A 22200-nucleotide genomic window follows, 5' to 3' on the forward strand; every position below is an offset into this window, starting at 1 on the left:
TCCAGGGTTGGTGGTTGAGGCAGACACGAGGCAGACACGATAGTGGCGTTTGACACTTTTGGAGTTGGTCTTGGTATCATGTTCAGCATGACATTGTGCACTGAAGGTCTAATTCTTGTGCCCTACTGTTCTATGTTCTAACTTAATTTAAAAACTAAAGTAAAACGATTAACTGGGTGAATGTGCGTTTCACCTATTCATTCTCGGGGTTAGCTTTAAAATTGATTTGAGCAAAAAGATTTGGAATTAACATTAACAACTCTGTCTGTACGAGTTTGTACGTTCTCCCAGTGACCTGCATGGGTTTTCTCCGAGATCTTTGGTTTCCTCCCACACTCCAAAGACCTACAGGTATGTAGGTTAATTGGCTTGATAAATATATTTTTAAAATATTTTTCCCCAGTCTGAAGAAGGGTCCTGACCCAAAACTTTGCCCATCCATGTTCTCCCAATGTGCTGCCTGAACCGCTGTGTTACTCCAGTACATTGCGTGATCATTGGGCAGACGATACAAGACCTTCTACGTCCACACCTCCAGACTTAGGAACAGCTTCATCCCCAGGGCCATAGCTGCTATGAACCGGTCATGCTGAGCCGGATGGTCACATCGCCCAGTGAACCGGCACAGACCTACTTGCACTTTATTCTGTATTAAAACTGTTGTAATTTGTTTCATTGGGTTGTTAAATTAATACTGACTAGCTAATTAATTTATTGCATCGTATGGGAGGCGCATTCCCAATCTCGTTGTACAATGACAATAAAGATATATTGTATTGTATTGTATTGTATTGTTTAGACACAATTCTCTTGGAATTCTCAGTGAAGAATTGTATTTTAAGCAAAATCCACATCCTGTAAATAAATAAATACGCCAGCTGTGCCTGTTCCCTTCACGTTAGTTCCAGCTCATTTTAAAATTCACCTAGTGCTGTGACTGAAATGTTCTTCTGCACTTCTCGTTGAAGTCTGGTGGTGTCATACCTGAATTAGTTCTTCTTGCACAGTTCTCTTCTACTTCTTCCACCTTTGCCTCCCCCATTCTCTTCCTGCTTTTCTATTGCTCCAAGACTTTGCTAATTCTCAAAGCCACGCTCAGTTCCTTTGGGAAGGTATAATAGTGCAACAGAGTCAGGGAGCAATTGATTTGAGGAGTAGTCACTTAAAGTACTCCAGCATTTGAAACCAATTCCCTCAACCTTGAAAATACTATGGAAAACACCAAAAGAAACACCTGTCCACCCCCATCCTCCCCACCAATATCCCTCCCTCTGGTTTCACATTTGATTCCTCTTCTCATCTTATGTGGCAACATTTTGTTCCCCTTTTCACCCTTTGCCAATCAACCCATCTGCCAATCAACCCCCTCACCTGTATCCACCTATCACTTCCCTAGCTTTGATCCGCCCCGACCTTTTTTCCAGCTTTCTCCCCCCTACTACAATCATTCTGAAGAGTCCCAACCAGAAAAGTTGCCTGTCCATATAGAAACATAGAAACATAGAAAATAGGTGTAGCCCTTCGAGCCAGCACCGCCATTCAATATGACCATGGCTGATCATCCAGAATCAGTACCCTGCTTCTATTTTCTCCCCATATCCCTTGATTCCGTTAGCCCTAAGAGCAATATCCAACTCTCTCTTGAAAACATCCAGTGAATTGGCATCCACTGCCTTCTGTGGCAGAGAATTCCACAGATTCACAACTCTCTGGCTGAAAAGGTTTTTCCTCATCTCAGTCCTAAATGGCCTACCCCTTATTCCTAAACTGTGACCTCTGGTTCTGGACTCCCCCAACATAGGGAAGATATTTCCTGCCTCTAGCCTGTCCAATCGTTTAAGAATTTTATCTGTTTCTATACAATCCCCTCTCATCCTTCTAAATTACAGTGAATAGTCCTCCAGAGATGCTGCTGACCCATTGAGTTACTCCAATGCTTGGTGCTCCACGAAATAGGCAAGAACTGGAATTAATCTGTAAATTATGAAAATGTTCAAAAACCACAGATGCTGGAAATCTGACGTCAAAACAGAAAGTGCAAGAAATACTCAGCAGGTCAGGCAGTATCTGCAAAGGTAGAAATCGAGTTTCCGCTTCATTATCTTTCACCAGGACTGGAGAAGTGGGAAAACAAGTGTGATTTAAATTGGAGAGAAAGGGAAGGATGGAAAGCACAAAGGGAGGGATAGGACAGACACCAAGGTTGTTCGAAGGACAGCGTGGTTTCGGGATTGTTCGGGTAAGAGTTGAATGAAGACAAGTAATTATCATGTATCTGTGCACTGTAGATGGCTCGATTGTAATCACGTCTTGCCTTTCCACTGACTGGTTAGCACGCAACAAAAGCTTTTCACTGTGCCTCAGTGCACATGACAATTAAGTGAGAATTTAAAAAAATCAAAAGCTTCTGACAGAATTGTGAGAAGCCAAGCATTGCAGTTGCTGGAGATGTGAAATAAAAGAGAAGAAATGTCCAGCAGGTCTGGCAGCATATGTGGAGTGAGGAAAACTGAGTAAAGGTGGATGTCCTTACCTCAGAAAAGTAAATAATGATCCCTTCATTTTCCTTAATGTCGTCTTCAGCTGTGCAAGGATTTGGAGGACATATTACCCAGAACACTCTGTGACAAAATTACTTCATTTTGGCTGCTATCTTTTACAAAAATGTTATCACTTGCAAATGTGATTTAGGGCACTTGTGCACACATTGATACCAATTTGATCCTTAAGTACCCTTATAAGGCACAATATTTGGAGCCCTTTAGCAAAGTAAGGTAGTCTTCTTCTTTCGTGTCCATCATCCATGTTTCAAAACCTGAAAAGGACGCAAGCTTCCGGCGACAATCAGTGGGGGCCATCACTTGATGGTGGTAGCAGAATTAGCTCAGGACACTTCCAGTTTCCAGCCCCGCAACGTGGACGCTTCTGCTACGGGGCCAAGTAAGGTAGTAAAGAAAGCAAGTGTAAGAAAATAACTGCAGATGCTGGTACAAATCGAAGGTATTTATTCACAAAATGCTGGAGTAACTCAGCAGGTCAGGCAGCATCTCACCCGTTTCGAGCAAACTCAATTCCTGGCATTTATGTCAAGAGGGCTTGTAAACAAAAACAGGTATGTAACGCTGAGGCTCTATAAGGCACGAGAGAGTGGTCCAGAGGGGGGGTTACAAGAATGATCCCAGGAATAAGTAGGTTAACCTATGATGAACGTTTGTCGGAACTGGGTCTGTACTTGCTGGAGGTTAGAAGAATGGGGGGGGACCTCATTGAAACATGCAGAATAGTGAAAGGCTTTGATAGAGTGGATGTGGAGAGAATGTTTCCACTAGTGGGAGAGTCTAGGACTAGAGGTCAAAGCCCCAGAATTAAAGGTTCTTTTAGGAAGGAGATGAGGAGAAATTTATTTAGTCAGCGGGTGGTGAATCTGTGGAATTCTTTGCCACAGAAGGCTGTGGAGCCCAAGTCAGTGAATATTTTTAAGGCAGAGATAGATAGATTTTTGATTGGTACGGGTGTCAGAGGTTACAGGGAGAAGGCATGAGAATGGGGTAAGGAGGGAGATAGATCAGCCATGATTGAATGGGGGAGTAGATTTGATTGGACGAATGGCCTAATTCTACTCCTATTCCTTATGACCTTTAATAAAGGGTTGACTTGATTTGTATGTATGTATAGTACTATCTCATCTGATTCGGTAGCGAGCAAAACAAGGCTTTTCACTGTACCTCAGTACACGTGACAATAATAAACCTAAAAATTGGGAAACGATTATGGTACGTAATGATTTTAATCCTCAAACTGGTTGTCTTTCTAAATGTGCACTGCTGCTTTGCATTCATATTTTCGCAGGTTGGAAATATCAAAAGCTAGCTTTAAGGTGAGAAGGGAAAGTTTAAAGGTGATGTGTGGGGCAGGTTTTTTTATACACCAGGGGTGGTGGAGGCAGATGCTATAGTGGTGTTTAAGAGGCTTTTAGATAGGCTTATGGATATGTAGGGCTTGGAGGGATATGGATTGCATGCATGCTGAGCGATTGGTTTAACTTGGCATTATGTTCGGCGTGGATATTGTAGGCCGATGGGCCTGTTCCTCTATGTTCTACGTATAGGAGTAGATTAAAAAATGCAAACATTTTGTAAGCACAGGTGGCCTGTCTCCCCACAGTATTTAGTAAATCTCACTGCAAATACCAAAGGGAGCTGCTCAGTTTGATGCTGGGAATCCACTTTGTGCTTCCATACTAACTACAAAATGCTCAGTATATTGATTACCAGTTAATGCTAGACAAACCTTCCAATCAAGTCATTTTCACCGTGGCATTTTCTGCTGAAAATGCGAATTTTATAGAGTTTGTCGAGTTGAGCATCCTGCTAAAGGCTTATTGAGCGTTTTGCTTGTGTTTTTAGCCCTTTCACTGTCACTCCTTTCTGCTAACCCAGGATTTTCACTGGGGCATCTCAGTGCAAGTGCTATATTTGGGCTGCACATCTCAACTTTCCCAGAGTTCCTTTAATCTAATTTGATCAAAGGCCTTCCTTTCATCAAGTGAGACATAAACATTGCTTTCTGAAGTAAGTGCTAAACATAGATACAGGGCCTCGGATTCATACCTTCGCTTCAGAATCCAATGCACAGACCAGTCTCCAAGCAGTTTGAATTCAAGTGCCACCGGGCTGCGGTGTTATTTTTTCCTCCTAAGTTTTGACTTTCCCTTTTAAGGCAACTAAAGAGGTATGTGTGGGCTGATTTTTTTTTTTCTCTCTTCCAGTTTGGGTCAAGCGCTGTGTTAATAGCTTTGTCCTCATGAACCAGATTATATTTCCAATCTAGGGTTAGGTTCGCAGTGTCCAAAATTATTGTGGTAACTGTGGCAAGGGAGTTTTAATTAGAAAAATGCATGTATAAAATGCTTCCAATGAGTTGGGTAGAAAATAAACTATGGTTTGTGTTACCCATGAGTTCAGGGCACGATGCTTTCAGTACTGTAGAAAAGACTTTCCAGTCTGCAGGGAGAGTTCAAACACAAGAAATAAAAGTATTTTAAAATGTTTTCCTTCATTAGAATTGATATATAATAATTTTTAGAGATTTTGTTGAATGCAGAGAAGTTCACATCTTAATTTTACTTCCAGCCTTAAATACTCTATACATCTATATTTGGTTTTCAATTTAAAAGGTTAAATCTGTTCTCAAACCCCACTCTACACCTGTTTGTTAACGTATCAGGAAGCCAAGAGTTCACAGTCTTATTCACATAATCGATGCTACATTTGGTGTCCACCTCAACTTCACAAAAATATTCACAGAATTGGCCAAAAACGATGTGGAAAAATAGGACTGTGGTGCTTAGCACATTAACTAAAATGGGACAATGAGGTCCTCCCTCATCCTTCTAAACTCCAGCAGGGCAGATCCAGCATTCATAACCACAGCTGCCAATTTATCCACGGTAATCCGAAGATAAACAGGAAAAAATATGTGGAGACTTATTGATAATTTAACACAACGCTCTGGGATCACATTTGTGAGGAGAGAGTGCATTACTTCTGGCTGTCCAGTGGCCTGCCGTCCAACCGGGAGATACTATTGACGGTGAGATGTCAGGGGAAGACCCTTCTTTAAAAATAATACTTTTTGTTTAGTTTATAGTTTAGATACAGTGCAGAAACGGGCACTTCGGCCCAGCAACCAGCGATTCCTACACATCAACACCATCCTACACACTAGGGACAATTTACACATACAAGCCAATTAACCTACAAACCTATGTCTTTGGTATGTGGGAGGAAACCAAAGACCTCAGAGAAAACCCACGCGGTCACAGGGAGAACGTACAAACTCCGTAGACAGCACCCGTAGTTGGGATCGAATCCGGGTCTCTGGTGCTGCAAGCGGGTAAGGCAGCAACTCTACCGCTGCACCACCCTCTCTTAGGTTAACTCTTAAGCTCTCTCATACTCTTGGGTTAACTCCCATGGCAACTACATTTCAACCTTGTCCTCCCAGAAATCACAACAAAATGTTGAGTGCTCCAGCTCTTGTAATTCAATCTGTCCCTGTCATTACATTGGAGCCAAACCACAAAGACCTTGTTATGTGATTATGTAAAATCAGATTACAGATAGTAGCATTTCCCAGACTTCATTGCTACTCCACCAGCATTTTAAGCTGGAGGCAGAAAGTTAACAAGAACGATTCACCATCCATTCATGCAAGCTCATTAAAATGCAAAACGACATTCACTGGGTCAAGCTTTTATTTGCTTATTTGGTCTTTTTGTTTTTTTTACAGAGTAAAAATTATGCTACGATTCCAGCAAATTTCTTCTGCTTCTCGAACATCTCTTTCAGTTGTTCGGCAGTTGTTGCTTCTACTTGTTGAATGAGCACTTCGTCTCCTTTGGTCACACCCCAGCCGTCTGGTTTTGAGAAGGAAGCTGAAAATGGTTGGCCAGTGGAAGGCACCATTTTCTCCCAATATGCCCGCTGTGCTCTGCAAAACAATTCAAGGAAAATGCTTAACATGATGGGGAACCAGGCATACAAGCTGCTGTTTTAGAACATTTTCAGAAGTGGAGATAAGATCAGAAAAGGAACTCAATTATGAAATTCCATGGATGGTATTTAGTTGCAGCAAGGACGATGGTTTTTTTTATGGTTATTAATTTAGGGTTTTGGTTTGGTTTAGTTTATTATTGTCACGTGTACAGAGGTACAGTGAAAAGCTTTTTTGTTGCGTGCGATCCAGTCAGTGAACCGGCAGATAAGGTTTCCTCTGTCTCTCCAGGGGCGGCACGGTGGCGCAGCGGTAGAGTTGCTGCCTTACAGCGAATGCAGCGCCGGAGACTCAGGTTTGATCCTGACTACGGGCGCCGTCTGTACGGAGTTTGTACGTTCTCCCCGTGACCTGCGTGGGTTTTCTCCGAGATCTTCGGTTTCCTCCCACACTCCAAAGACGTACAGGTATGTAGGTTAATTGGCTGGGCAAATGTAAAAATTGTCCCTAGTGTGTGTAGGATAGTGTTAATGTGCGGGGATCGCTGGGCGGTGCGGACCCGGTGGGCCGAAGGGCATGTTTCCACGCTGTATCTCTAAATCTAAAAAGAATTACTTGTGCAGGTAATACTGACTTTGAATAAGTGTACAAAATTAAATGAAAAGAAGAACACACACTCGTCTCATACCTTGCTCGCACCCATGGCTTTGTGTGCATGGCAAGACAAGTGCCCCAGGCATCGTGTTTCTCTGAACCTGCTGGAAGGAAGCCCCTCTCAGTTGCCAATTCTTCTGCAATGGCCCGAACGTGGTAAGGCTCAAAGCCACAGCAGCCACCAATGTATCTGATGCCCAGATCATACGCACTCCTTGCGTATTTATGCATGTCCCATCTGGTGAGAATTCGTGGTTCCAGAGCTTTTAAAAAGTAAAAAAATAAAAGATTGGCAAGGCACATTTTACCAACAACAATGAAATCACTAAGCTGTATATTGATGGTGGACTAAAAATATCTGATCTTATCAAATTACAGATACTAAGCAAATTCAGGCTTGGTTAATAATTGCATGAGCATTTAGGAACAGCAGGAGTAACAGATTTTAACTGGATTCATAAGTTATAGGTGCAGAATTAGGCTATTCGGCATTCACACTTTCTGATAAGTTATTTCAAGACCAAGTTAAATTATTAAAACCCCCAGCAAGTTCACAGCCATTGATAATATCATTTGTTTTGCCGTAAGGTTATAAGGTCATAAGTGATAGGAGCAGAATTAGGCCATTCGGCTCATCAAGTCTACTCCGCCATTCAATTATGACTGATCTAACTCTCCCTCCTAACCCCATTCTACTGCCTTCTCTCCAAAACCCCTGACACCAGTACTAATTAAGAATCTATCCATCTTTGCCTTAAAAATATCCATTGATTTGGCCTCCACAGCTTTCTGTGGCAAATAATTCCTCAGATTCACCACCCTCTGACTCAAGAAATTAGTCTTCATTTCCTTCCCAAAGGGACGTCTTTTAATTCTGTGGCTATGGCCTCTAGTCATAGTCTCTCCCACCAGTGGAAACATCCTCTACACATACACTCTATCCAAGCCTTTTGCTATGAAGTCCCCCCTTCATACTTCTAAACTCCAGCGAGTACAGGCCCAGTGCCGTCAAACACTCATCAAACGTTAACCCACTCATTCCTGGGATCATTCTTGTAAACCTCCTCTGGACCCTCTCCAGAGCCAGCACATCCTTTCCCAGATATGGTGCCCAAAATTGCTCACAATATTCCAAATGTGGCCTTACCAGCGCCTTATAAAGCCTCAGCATTACATCCCTGTTTTTGTATTCTAACCCTCTTGAAATAAATACTAGCATTGCGCTTGCCTTCTTACCTACCAATTCGACTTGCAGATTAACTTTTTGGGGTTCCTGCACCAGCATTCCCAAGTCCCTTTGCACCTCTGGTTTCTGGATTATCTCCCCATTTACAAAATAGTCTACGCCTTTATTCCTATTCTGCCACTGACAGAACATTCTATATTTGCTATCACAGATCCGTTAAAAAAAAAAAAATCCTGTTTCACTCTGCTCCAGATTATTATCAGGTAATAGTAATATGCAATACACTATTAAGTTAGAGATGCAGTAACAAATAGCAAGGGCCTGATTCTAACTTGAGACTTGGTGTGGCGTGGGGGTCACCAAGAACAAAGAAGGACCATTGGGGACTACATTGATCACTTTGTAACTTTGTCTGCACTCGATAATGGCGACTCTTTGCACACTTTGTGTATGGTATGTAAAACAACGTATTTTACCATGACATAAGGTCATTAGTAATAGGAGCAGAATTAGACCATTTGACCCATCAAGTCTACTCCGCCATTCAATCGTGGCTGATCTATCTCTCCCTCATAACCCCATTCTCCTGCCTTCTCCCCTTGTCACCCCGTACTAATCAAGAATGTGACCCGTAACAACAAACTCTGCCTAGGCTTATTCAATTTTGGCAGAAGGCATTAAAGAATGAAACATAAACTTTACCAAATGGAAACTCTGGTAGATCAATGAATCCCTGCTTGCCACAGTCAGGTGTATGAAAGGCAAGAGGCTGCACCATCAAGTGTGCCTTTAGTTTTGCAGCTTCCAATCCTTCCTTCATAAGTTTCATTGTTTTAAGGGAAGTGGCTGGGTCAAAATGGCAGTTCACTCCAACAACGTCGGCACCTAGAAAATCAGAATTGGGACATTTAGCAGGAAAAAAAGATGGAGTAGTAATAGCTAAATTTCACAATTCTTACATTGGCTAAAAAGAACTGTCAGAAGAAGGAAGCTCCATTTTTTTAATAATACAGCAAGATGTACCAATTTGTACCAATTGTTTGGTCATCATTTTGTTACACCTTGGTACTATTTATTTGTTCATAAGTTATAGGAGCAGAATCAGGCCATTCGGCCCATCAAGTCTACTCCACCATTCAATCATGGCGGATTTAACTTTTTCTCTCAACCCCATTCTCTTGCCTTCTCCCCATAGCCCCTGACACCCTTACTAATCAAGAATTGTATTTGGTACAATTCAACTTCCAAATCACCATCCTAACTACCGGTTGAATGGGAAAAATCCAACAAAGTCTGGATACACAGAGTAACGAAGAGTTGGATACACTTAAAGTTTTGCAGCTCGTAATGCTCTGAATTAGATATTTCCTGTAAACATTTCAGCAAGTTGTTGAACTCTTCCATCAGCAAGCAAAAAGCTGAATCTTCTCTCTTCCGACCCGAAACATCACCTATCCATGTTGTCCAAAGATGCTGTCTAACCTGCTGAGTTCCTCCGGCATTTTGTGTCTTTCTCTAGTTACAATACCTAGTGAGCTGGAAACTGGGAAGTACACAGGCAGTGCAGTTAAAGAAACACGAAGCAAGCAGAATAACCTATTAATTAAGTAACATCCTTGTTAGTATCCCAACATGTCACATGAAAGACCGGGGTTCAAAGGGGCAGGAGAGGGGTGCATGGATTTTCTCCCGGTGCTTTGGTTTTCTCCCACACACCAAAGACGTATAGGTTTGTAGGTTAATTAGCTTCAATAAAAATATAAATTGGTGCTGGTGTGTGTAGGCGAGAGATGATAACAAAGGAGTCCAAACAGTGAAATTAGCAAGAGGACTAGGGTGAGAGAGGGAATGCAGGGGTTACTTGAAAAAATGTCGACAAAATGGAGAGGGTACAGAGATTTACTAGAATGTTGCCTGGGTTTCAGCACTTAGGCTACAGAGAGAGGTTGAACAGGTTGGGTCTTTATTCTTTGGAGCGTAGAAGGTTGAGGGGGGACTTGATAGAGGTTTTTTAAATTTTGAGAGGGACGGACAGAGTTGACGTGGGTAGGCTTTTCCCTTTGAGAGTGGGGAAGATTCCAACAAGGGGACATAGCTTCAGAATTGAGGGACAAAGGTTTAGGGGTAACATGAGGGGGAACTTCTTTACTCAGAGGGTTGTGGCTGTATGGAATGGGCTTCCGGTGGAAGTGGTGGAGGCTGGCTCGATTTTATTATTTAAGAGTAAATTGGATAGGTATTTGGATAGGAGGGGATTGGAGGGTTATGGTCTGAGTACAGGTAGATGAGACTAGGTCAGGGAGAATGGTCGGCGTGGACTGGTAGGGCCGGACAGGCCTGTTTCCATGCTGTAGTTGTTATATGTTATATATGTTATATGTTATAAGTTAGAGAAGTCAATATTCATACTGTTGGGTTGTAAGCTGCTCAAGCGAAATATGAGGTGCTTTTTCCCCCAATTTGTGCTGGGCCTCACTCTGACAGTGGAGGAGTCCAAGGACAGAAAGGTCAGTGTGGGAATGGGAGGGGGAGTTAAAGTGTTTGGCGATGGGGAGATGGCGGACTGAGGGGAGGTGTTCAGCGAAACAGTCGCCCAGCCTGCGCTTGGTCTCGCCGATATACAGGAGTCCACACTGAGAACACCGGATACAGCAGATGAGGTTGGAGGTGCAAGTGCAACTTTGTTTAATGAACAAAGAATGCCATTGCCACAAACGGGAGGGTGCCACTCTTGCAGCGAACACCCTGCTGGTTGGAACTAAACCAATCAAAAATAGACATGATTTTGAATAGTGCCATCAATCAGTCATGGGAGGTACTATCTGATCCGCGAGAAAATGTAACTGGTGTTGGCATCAATAGTTTCTTTATTCTTCTGTACCGTGCTTCACACCGATACTATTTTAGTTTAGTTTAGAGTTACAGCATGGATACAGACCCTTTGACCCACCGAGTCCACACTGACCATCCATACACTAGTTCTATCGTACAGACTAGGGACAATGACGCACCAAGGCAAATTCCTTGTATGTATACATACTTGGCTAATGAAATTTATTCAATTCAATTAACCTACAAACATACACGTCTTTGGAATGTGGGAGAAAACCCACATGGTCACGGTGAGAATGTACAAATTCCGTACAGACATCACCCGTAGTCAGGATCGAACCTGGGTCTCTGGCACTGTAAGGTAGCAACTCTACTGCTGTGCCACAATGCCGCCCCAGTATGCAAGCTCTGTGCCAGTATGTTTTAAAACGCTACCACTGAACTCAAGTGAATCATTGAGAATTCAATGATATAACACGCCGAAAATCCATCCAGTAGATTTAAACATACTGGCATTGAATATTAGCTGCACTACTTGCAGTTCAATGCAGGAGATAGACACAAAGTGCTGGAGTAACTCAGCGTCGCTGAAGAAAAAGGAATGGGTGTCGTTTTGGGGCAGGACCTTTCTTCAGACTGTAAGGCTGCAACGCTACCAATGTGCCACTGTGCCGCCCTTCTTCAGACTGATTGTGGCGAGAGAGAAAGCTGGAAGAGAGGGGCAGGGCAAAGACTGGCGAGTGATAGGTGGGTCTGAAGAAGGTTCTCGACCCGACCCCAGAATGATCAGCCATGATCACATTGAATGGTGGTGCTGGGTCGAAGGGCCGAACGGCCTACTCCTGCACCTATTGTCTATTGAAATGACACCCATTCCTTCTCTCCAGAGATGCTGCCTGTCCCGCTGAGTTACTCCAGCATTTTGTGTCTACCTTCGAGTGATAGGTGGATATGGGCAAAGGAGGTTTGAGAGGCGGATGCTTGGATAAAGACCAGAAATGAAAAGTTGGAGGTATTGCCTCACCTGCTTTCACAAGTCGGACAGCACAGTCCCCAGGTGATAGCCCGGTCATATCACCTTCTGGGCCAATGCACAATGTGGCAGCGACGGGTTTGCCAGACTCCTTCAGAACTTGAACTGCCCATTCCGCCTCCTCTACATGTTCATAGTACTGCAAGAGGGAGAGCAACCGTATTTAAGTACAGGGACCAACAATATCCAATCCTCTTTACCAGGAACAAGCTTCCGGCAGTAAAATTGTTCCACAAAAAGAGGTTTTCCAACAAAAACCATGGCCTTGTATTTTCCACCCAGCTGATGTTAACAAAAAGTTAGTCAGAAGCAGAAAGCATATAATATTTAAGGACAGCATTGCATTGTGCCTCTGTACGATTTTAAATGTTTCCATCCCTCATGCAAAAAAATGTGGACAGACTTGTCTTTGGACAAATAAATCAATAGACAATAGGTGCAGGAGGAGGCCATTCGGCCCTTCGAACCAGCACCGCCATTTAATGTGATCATGGCTGATCATTCTCAATCAGTATCCCGTTCCTGCCTTCTCCCCATACCCCCTGACTCCGCTATCCTTACGAGCTCTATCTAGCTCTCTCTTGAATGCATTCAGAGAATTGGCCTCCACTGCCTTCTGAGGCAGAGAATTCCACAGATTCACAACTCTCTGACTGAAAAAGTTTTTCCTCATCTCAGTTCTAAATGGCCTACCCCTTATTCTAAAACTGTGGCCCCTTGTTCTGGACTCCCCCAACATTGGGAACATGTTTCCTGCCTCTAAAGTGTCCAACCCCTTAATAATCTTATACATTTCGATAAGATCTCCTCTCATCCTTCTAAATTCCAGTGTATACAAGCCTAGTCGCTCCAGTCTTTCAACATATGACAGTCCCGCCATTCCGGGAATTAACCTAATAAACCTACGCTGCACGCCCTCAATAGCAAGAATATCCTTCCTCAAATTTGGAGACCAAAACTGCACACAGTACTCCAGGTGCGGTCTCACTAGGGCCCTGTACAACTGCAGAAGGACCTCTTTGCTCCTATACTCAACGATTCATAGTGCTGTAAAAAGGGAACTGTTTCATCAACTGGCCCAAAAATTAGAAATGAAAGCTAAAGTGAAAGTAGGGACACAGCTCCTGGTAATAGATTTTGTCACTACACTGGCCCTGTGTGTGGAGTTTGCAAATTCTCCCTGCGATTCACCTGTGTGCTCCCATTTCCTCCCACATCTCTAAAGCATTCCGCTTGCTAGGTTAACTGGATACTCCCAGTGTGGCTAGGGTGACAGAAGGATTACATTTAAAGTTTTGCTGAGTCGAGTTTAGTTTATCGTCACGTGTACTGAGGGACATCAAAAATCTTTTGTTGTGTGCTAACCAGAAGCGAGAAGAATTAAAATGTGAGGCGATAGCAGGCAGAATTTACACCCAGTAATTTGAATTGAGATGTACTGCAAGCTGTCTTTCTTTGGTTTGCCCAATGTAGAGGAGACCACATTGTGAACAGACTCCTGTACTCCAAGCCTGGTGATCGAAGCACAGATACATTGCTGCTTCAATGGAAGGAGTATTCAGTTACTGGATAGCAGGAAGGGAGGAGGCCGAAGGACACAAATTGTCCTTTTGCGCACTACATTGTGACATCTGCCTACTATCAATTTTAAATGGTATTTTGCTAAAAAAAAAATCTTTAGTTACTCCACATTTTATTTCTATTGAAGATTTGTTTTTATAGTCAGACATGTAATCTTGGTTCTTTGTGACTATTTTGTGAGATTATCATAATTTTTATTAGTCTGTTCCTCCAGACCACCTTCCTGAATAAGATCACTGAAATTGTTGCACACTGGAAGCATAGGTTGCCTGTAGACCTAAGGGTGGTACGGTGGCGCAGCGGTAGAGTTACAGCGCCAGAGACCCAGGTTCTATCCTGACTACAGGTGCTGTCTGTACGGAGTTTGTACGTTCTTCCTGTGAGTATTCCCTGGGTGCACTGGTTTCCTCCCGCACTCCAAAGACGTGCAGGTTTGTAGGTTAATTGTGTTGGTAAGGATTGTAAATTGTCCCTTGTGGGTAGGATACTGCTCGTGTATGGGGTGATCGCTGGTCGGCACAGACTCAGTGGGCCGAAAGGCCTGTTTCTCTAACCTAAGCTGTATCTCTAAACTAAAATCTACTTTGAATACTGTACCTCCAAACTAAAATCTACTTTTACTACTTTGCACTTAGTAAAAATTACATAATGAAGTTTAAGTGACAGTTTCTATTAAAATGCAGTCACATTAATAGCAACTAATTAACTGGATTAAATAAGAAGGTTCACCAAAAAGGGAACTTTTGTTACTGAAAGTGGTGTTCTTTCAAATATTATGGCACGCTGCTTTGGTAATGTTGGTGTGACAGGCAGAAAATGGAAGATAGCTATGGTGTGGGACATCCTACATGACATAGTAACTCTAATGGAACACAATCCTTCTGGGCATGATAAAAGATGATGCAATCTGTCTGACAAATGTACGAGCAACTTTCAATAACCACCAATTCAACAACGAAAGTCTGATTTATCAATCAATACATACCAAAAGGACACACCAACTACCTGGAGCCACTCATGGAGAAAAGATATTTCCTTTTCTTGCACAATGAACACACGGCAGATTATAAGATGGTAAAAACAAACACATTTAATTTAAAGGTCTAGTGCTTGCAGTGTGAGGTTGCAAACAACTGTGTTATTGAATGCCCTTGTTTCCCATTTGAGGCAGTCAGTATCTACAGATAACAGATGGGTTCACACAGTCCAGTGCATTGAATGTAGACAAACCACTGCCTACATCAATGTCACAGCTGCCCTTTCCTGTTCAGTCACTGATAGTCCCATATTGATTAATGCTGTGCCAACTGATCATTCCTAAGTTACTCCTTGAATTTCCTTTCCTGGGGTGCAGCTGCATGATATTGGCCAATTTTTGTTAGCATACAATGCAAATCAGAATTCAAGTCGAGCCACACCATCAGCAGAAATATGGTGGCGTATACATTACGTTCACCAAATCAAATGAGTCAACTACAGGACTCAAATCGCAGGGACAGGGTGAAGTGAAGGGAAAGAGCAAAAGCTATTTGATTCCATGTTTGAACCTGATAGCTGAGCAAGGGAACTTCCATCCTCCTATTCCTCAAGAGGAAAGGAGTTTATAAGGTTTTAGAGTAAAAGGCAAACAATCCTCTTCAGGATCAATTGACTTTGACTTTAAATGTATTGGGCCTTCTAGAATTGCATGGACGCCCAGTGTGTTCTTAATTCTTGGAGAGCTCAAGAACTTCCTGGATTGGGAGGCAGTAAATTTCCTTTGTCTCACTGGAATTTCTGTAGACCAACAGGGAAAGCGAAACGTTTCCTCATTCTCCCCATTTTGGGTGGAGAATTAACAGAACTTTGCACGACATCCATTTGGTACATCTGGTCTTCCGAATCTCTTTCAAGCAACTGTTCTTCATGTGTAAATATACGAGAACTCAATCCCGTAACGCTAATGGGGATTTCCGCAAGGAGCTCCTGCTTTTCCCACGGTTTGCGCTTCAGGTTAACACAAAGCCAACCTTGCCAGATGCTCAATGTCAAATGGTGCTACGGACAATCTTATCTTCTGGTGCTGTGCGTCAAGGCAAGAGGCTCTTCAGCATTTAGGCTACAGATAATAATTAGCACGTGGGGCCTCCCTTCATGCATCCAGTGGATTGCTAACCGATTCACAGGCCACTCTGCACATCTTCCTCAGCATCAGTCTGATCAAATGGGCGATGGCTGGCACTTGGGCTAAGTAATGGTCTTCATTGTGTTACTGAACTATTGAGTTCTTCTTGAGAATAGAACAGTCAGTACAATAGCACGTCTGTCCATTTGGTTAGAGTGCTGTTTCTACAGGAAAGCACTAGGCACCAGAGGATTAATGGAATAATCCAGAGGACCTGACGCGTTTGAATCCAAATGAGACAATACCTCTTGTCATGAAATAGTGCAATCGACTGGTCATGTGTTGCACTGAGGGCAATAGCATTTTGTTTGTTACAAAGGAATTGGCCTGAAGGCAGATAAAGAAGTGCATTAACAGCTCTCTGCATCGTAACAGCCTTGATGCAACATCTAGATCATGTCCATGTTGATCTGGTAGATACCCCATCCACACCCTAACACTGCACACTCACCTTCCCGAATAAATCAGCTATTACCTTGCTTGTGTGTGGCGAGTGGTTTCTGATCATTTTGCTCCGTGCTATGCCCTTCTACAAGCAGGGATTTTGCCTTTAAACAGGAAGCATGAGATGATAACGTGGGCAATGGAATTTTAAAATTATCGTTCATTCTCTTTCTTACACGACCAGCGTAATTAGGCAACAAAAAAAAAATCACTGCTTCAGAAATGACATTGTGCTAATGCAGGTATTTATTATAATAATAATTTTTCGTCATGTACAAATATGTATGGCCTATGCTACTTTACAGCAATATTTTTCACCTTACCTTTGCACTCCTCTTTAATTCTTCTGGACCTCCTGTTGGGTACTCAAATAGTTGATTGAGCTCGTCTTCAGTAGGAAATTGTCACACTGGTTTACTTCTTAGAATATTTGGGATGATCATCCCTCACCAACAATCTGATTAGTGCTTCATTCCAGAGGTTACCAGTACCCCAGGGCCTGGTCACTAAATTGTGCTTTTCTCAATCTTCGTTAAGCCATTTTACACACATATTGTGCACTTCACAGCTGAAACTTTAATATTTATAGACTGGTTAAGTAGGTTGTTAACTTCTTTTAAGAAGTGTGAAGGTGTGTGGTAGTTGGCTGCAATTTAAAAAAAAGTAAAACTATGAAACGAAACCACATTCTAAGCCACGATTGATTAGTGGACCACAAATAAATCGCAAAAAAAATGGCACTTTGAATTAAGAGGAAAACATTAACCGTGGTGTTTAAAAAAAAACGATAACCAAGTAACTGGAACGATCTGGCTGAAGGCAAGAATAACTCCGAAAATTGATGCGCACTTACCGTGCAAGGGAATAAGAGCTTTAGTTGTTATTGAAAGACATTTCGACTTGCTTGCATGGGAAATGCAAGAATTTAATGAGAAACGGCAATAAGCAGTTAAGAATAATTGCAGAAACCCGCAATTATTCAACCAGGCATGGCTCACACGGACAAGTAATTAGGCTGCTAGGCAGTGTTTAACAAAACACAGACAGTAACAAAAGTTGTCCAAATATTCTGCATTGTTGCAGTGTACACAACCGACATATTGGCATTTTCTTTTTAAAAAGAAAATAAACACTCAGAGATCTAATTAAGTGCAAAGATCACATACCTCGGCAATAAGGAAGTCGACATTCTTCTTGATAAATACATCCAGCTGCTTTCTGAAGATGGCCTTCACTGCAGTCTCATCTTTGCTGCTGAGGTAGGAAGGTGTTTGGCTGACTCCCCCAGCAACTAGGGCATCTCCTTCATTTGCCACCTCCCTAGCAATGTCACACGCAGCTTCATTCACCTTGCTGCCCTGAGAGAGGAAGAGAAAATCGAGCATTTTTTTAAAAAGCCAAGTATAATTTACCATTAGTTAGGAAGACAATGAGGAATTACAGATGTTCTGATGGAAGTAAGCCAAGGATCAACTTAACTTTTAAGTCCATCCAGCCTTGCGCACAGAAAATCAAGTAACAGTTTAGTGAACATTTTCCTCATACTGCCACATTATCGCCTTGTATCTCTTCACCTCCGAGACCTACAAACTATCCAATCCATTCCTGACTTTGCCCCTCTTGTACATTGCCTGACTTTCTGTAGGATCACTGAATTCTCAATGGTTTGCCGAGTCCAGTTACAGCATTTAAAACTTTTTATTCAAGCACAATAGTTATAATGAATTGTTTAAACAAAGCATTAAACTATCTGCAGACTGTAACTAAAAACTGAACATAACGAACAATACAATAAACTATGGGATTACAATTAAAAGACTAAAAAGTTGAACATAACTAACAAACAACACTGGATACTCAACTAACAACTTTCACACAGAACACTGCTAAAAATCAGGCTTCCTTATCTATATAGGGTGATTACGATGCATCAAGTTCCTCTTTCCTCCATACTTTGTGAGTGCACTTGGTCATATTTCTCCCAGGCTTCTGTGCCTTGCTCTTACTTTTTTCTCCAATTCATTCAAGAGAGTTAGATTTAGCTCTATGGGCTAACGGAATCAAGGGATATGGGGAGAAAGCAGGAACAGGGTACTGATTTTGGATGATCAGCCATGATCATATTGAATGGCGGTGCTGGCTCGAAGGGCCTACTCCTGCACCTCTTTCCTATGTTTCTAGAAACACGGAATTGAAGATGCTGGTTTACCAAGGAAAGGCACAAAATGCTGGAGTAACATGGATAGGTGACGAGTCGGGTCGGGACCCTGCTTCAGACTCCAATTCTATTACTTTCAAGATTTTAGTCGCCCTTCCCAACACAAGTTTTTGATTCTGGTATTCCTTATTTTTTGATTACATCTCCAAAACACTAAGTTCTTGCAGGAAGAAAGAAAACAACGTTTTTTTTCCATTGAAAAACATCCTAAATTGTCTACAATCATGCAATTTAGTTATGAACCATCTACATAGCTATTGAGTAGTATAAGAAGAAAACTGCAGATGCTGGTACGAAATCGAAGGTATTTATCCACAAAATGCTGGAGTAACTCAGCAGGTCAGGCAGCATCTCGGGAGAGAAGGAATGGGTGACGTTTCGGGTCGAGACCCTTCTTCAGACTGCTGTTCTAGTCTGAAGAAGGGTCTCGACCCGAAACGTCACCCATTCCTTCTCTCCCGAGATGCTGCCTGTCCTGCTGAGTTACTCCAGCATTTTGTGAATAAATACATAGCTATTGAACTAGCCAGAAAATTGTAAACTAGCATTGAAAAACATCGTACTTACCGAAATCTTTTGTTCCACATAATTCCCTCTGTTCATCAACTTGTCATCACTTGCATAAAAAGTGAATGTCTGCATGACTGTGGATCCAGCTCGGAGGAATTCACGATGCAGCTGCTTCACTGTATAATTAAAACACGACATCGAATTACATTATCCTGGACCATATAAATAACATCACCACTTGTCAGTTTTAAATAGCAAGTAATTTGGACAACAAATATTTTTGTTAATGCTACTTACATCTGCACGTAAAATAAGAAATGCATCTCAGTACAGTTCTCCATTGTATGTTAATCTGTTAATGACAATGGTCTTAACCAAGATAATCATCTTAAAGATGATCAGAAAGCATTGGAGTAACTCAGCAGGACAGGCAGCATCACTGAAGAAAATGGATAGATGACATTGTGGGTCGGGACCTGAAACATCACCTATCGAAGGGTGTACTTTTTGGGATAAACCAGCATTTGGAGTTCTTTGATTCTACAAGGAGCTACAAGGAGTTCTTTGATTCTACAAGGAACTGCTGTTCTATTCAAAGCTGGACTTAATGCTCTTAAGTTCATAGTTTTGTTTAATTAATGCATAGATTTCAATTTAGCAAGGCAGCACACAAGGCAGGAAAATGGCACGGAGAGCAAACCAATGGGTTTATTTAAAATGAATATTTTATATTGAAGATAATAGATAACGATGTGTGGGATGGAACTGCAGATGCTGGTTTAAACCAAAGATAGACACAAAAAGCTAGAGTAACAGCAGGACAGGCAGCATCTCTGGAGAGAAGGAATGGGTGTCGTTTCGAGTCGAGACCCTTCTTATAACTTGATAGTCTAATTGCTGTGGCTTTATCAAATATTATTGAATTTCAACTTTGAACAAACCTACCATGTGACAGCACATAGCCATGTTTTTTGTGAAAAAAAGTATCAAATATTTTATAATGGTACTGAGGGCAAAGTTTTGTTTGTTCAGCCTTACCTGCCTCTGGATATTCGACTGTTGCTTCTGGAGTCCAAGGACCAGCTTTGACATATCCTCTCTTCTCGAGTGCAAAAACATATCCCCCATCTCCAATAATGATCTCCCCGGACGCTAAACGCTCCAGAAGTCCCTACAATAACCACAAAGATTCACTTAGTACATTAGGTAACATACCAGAAAGTTTAAAAAAATATTTTTTTTTAATAAAAAGGGGTTGCGGCTATATCATCTAGACCTAGAGTCTGGGCTGGGCTCACCAGAACTGAAGTTTCTCGTTAGGCAGCCAATTAGTGGGGGAAATCTTCGCTGTGAACGGATTATGAAAATTGATACAAAAAGTGGGCAGAGCGTGTTCCTTAAACTGGAAGAGCCTTGGACGATCGGGAGCAGCACACACGCTTGCAAGAGTGCAATATGATATGCATTGGGGTGAAAGAAACAAAAGCATGAAAGGGAGTTAATTAAATATATAACGGTCCAAAGAAAAATCGGATTTTACAGGAGGCAACTTTTTGTAGCAATTATCTGTCGACATGGGGCAGGGTGATGTTATGCCGCAGTTATCTGTGCCAAAGGGGGGGGGGGGGGGGGGGGTTGGAGGTGGTTGAGGTGCAAGCACCAAGTAAGAGCGAGAGGCAGCTGACACCTCGTGCCGCCCCCGGCCCGGGGATGTCGCGACCTGCCACAGAAAAGGAGTCAGATCGGACAACACGACAGACAGTGGGTGGGTGATACTCGTGGGCGACGGCATTTCTCCCCTACAATAGAGAGAAAACAACAACAAAATGCAACAGACCCGTCATTACTTGGTGACAAACTTTGGCAAAGCAACCAACGCGAACTTTGTTAAAATAGAAGCGAGTTTAAAAAATGTTACTCTGCGTCCTTTGCTCGTTTTGTCCTTCCCCACTGGCGGCATCTCGTCGGCTTCTGTTTCTGCTGCTTCTTCTTCTCTCGATGCGCCTTTAATTAATCCGCTTGCACCTGGACAGAGCACCCGCGATAGACACCCGCGATCGTCGCTCATCTTATAGCTAGCGCCCACCGACCCTGGACCCTGGACCCTGCACCGCCCAGAGACACAGGAGCACCGCCCCCAACCCAGCACCGCCCAGATACACAGCAGCACCGCCCAGAGACCCAGCACCAATGGTGCGTGTTGCAGAATCCCGCTCGCCCATTGGTGGGCTGGGGGACCACCTGCACTCCCATTGGTGGGCTGGGGACCTCCTGCACTCCCATTGGTGGGCTGGGGGGACCATCTGCACTCCCATTGGTGGGCTGGGGACCATCTGCACTCCCATTGGTGGGCTGGGGACCACGCCCATTGGTGGGCTGGGGGGACAACTCCCATTGGTGGGATGGGGACCACCTACATTCCCATTGGTCTGGTGGGAGGCCCACTCCCATTGGTGGACGGGGAACCACCTGCACTCCCATTGGTGGGCTGGGGGACCACCTGCACTCCCATTGGTGGGCTGGGGGACCATCTGCACTCCCATTGGTGGGCTGGGGACCACCTGCACTCCCATTGGTGGGCTGGGGACCATCTGCACTCCCATTGGAGGGCTGGGGCACCATCCGCACTCCCATTGGTGGGCTGGGGACCACCTGCACTACCATTGGTGGGCTGGGGGCCCCTCCCCATTGGTGGGCTGGGGACCATGCCCATTGGTTGACTGGGGGGGACCCCTCCCCATTGGTGGGCAGGGGACCACGCCCATTGGTTGAAAGGGGGGACCCCTCCCCATTGGTGGGCTGGGGACCACCTGCACTCCCATTGGTGGGCTGGGGACCACCTGCACTCGCATTGGTGGGCTGGGGGACCATCTGCACTCCCATTGGTGGGCTGGGGGACCATCTGCACTCCCATTGGTGGGCTGGGGGACCATCTGCACTCCCATTGGTGGGCTGGGGACCACCTGCACTCCAATTGGTGGGATGGGGGACCATCTGCACTCCCATTGGTGGGCTGGGTGACCATCTGCACTCCCATTGATGGGCTGCGGGACCATCTGCACTCCCATTGGTGGGCTGGGGAC

The 22200-nt window shown here is 43.4% G+C and overlaps 1 protein-coding gene across 1 annotated transcript; it reads right to left on the bottom strand.

Moving 5' to 3' along the window:
* Positions 1-6238: 6238 nt before the first annotated feature.
* On the bottom strand, positions 6239-21185 carry bhmt (betaine-homocysteine methyltransferase). Its single transcript, XM_078396743.1, has 8 exons — positions 21036-21185; positions 20156-20288; positions 19175-19293; positions 17556-17747; positions 12192-12339; positions 9038-9220; positions 7184-7412; positions 6239-6492 (listed from the first exon to the last, which is right to left on the bottom strand). The coding sequence occupies exons 1-8, from the start codon at positions 21183-21185 to the stop codon at positions 6300-6302; spliced, it is 1347 nt and encodes a 448-aa protein (XP_078252869.1). The 3' UTR covers positions 6239-6299.
* Positions 21186-22200: the final 1015 nt, after the last annotated feature.

This window comes from Rhinoraja longicauda, chromosome 3 (genome assembly GCF_053455715.1).
Source record: "Rhinoraja longicauda isolate Sanriku21f chromosome 3, sRhiLon1.1, whole genome shotgun sequence".
NCBI classification, from domain to species: Eukaryota; Metazoa; Chordata; class Chondrichthyes; order Rajiformes; family Arhynchobatidae; genus Rhinoraja; species Rhinoraja longicauda.

Excerpts from the sequence above, each read along its gene's own strand:
- bhmt (XM_078396743.1), bottom strand. The coding sequence starts at position 21,185 with ATGAGCGACGATCGCGGGTGTCTATCGCGGGTGCTCTGTCCAGGTGCA. Across the intron at positions 12,340-17,555 it reads TCGACTTCCTTATTGCCGAG|TACTATGAACATGTAGAGGA; the intron begins GTATGTGATCTT and ends TCCCTCTTGCAG. Across the intron at positions 9,221-12,191 it reads TGTCCGACTTGTGAAAGCAG|GTGCCGACGTTGTTGGAGTG; the intron begins GTGAGGCAATAC and ends CTGATTTTCTAG.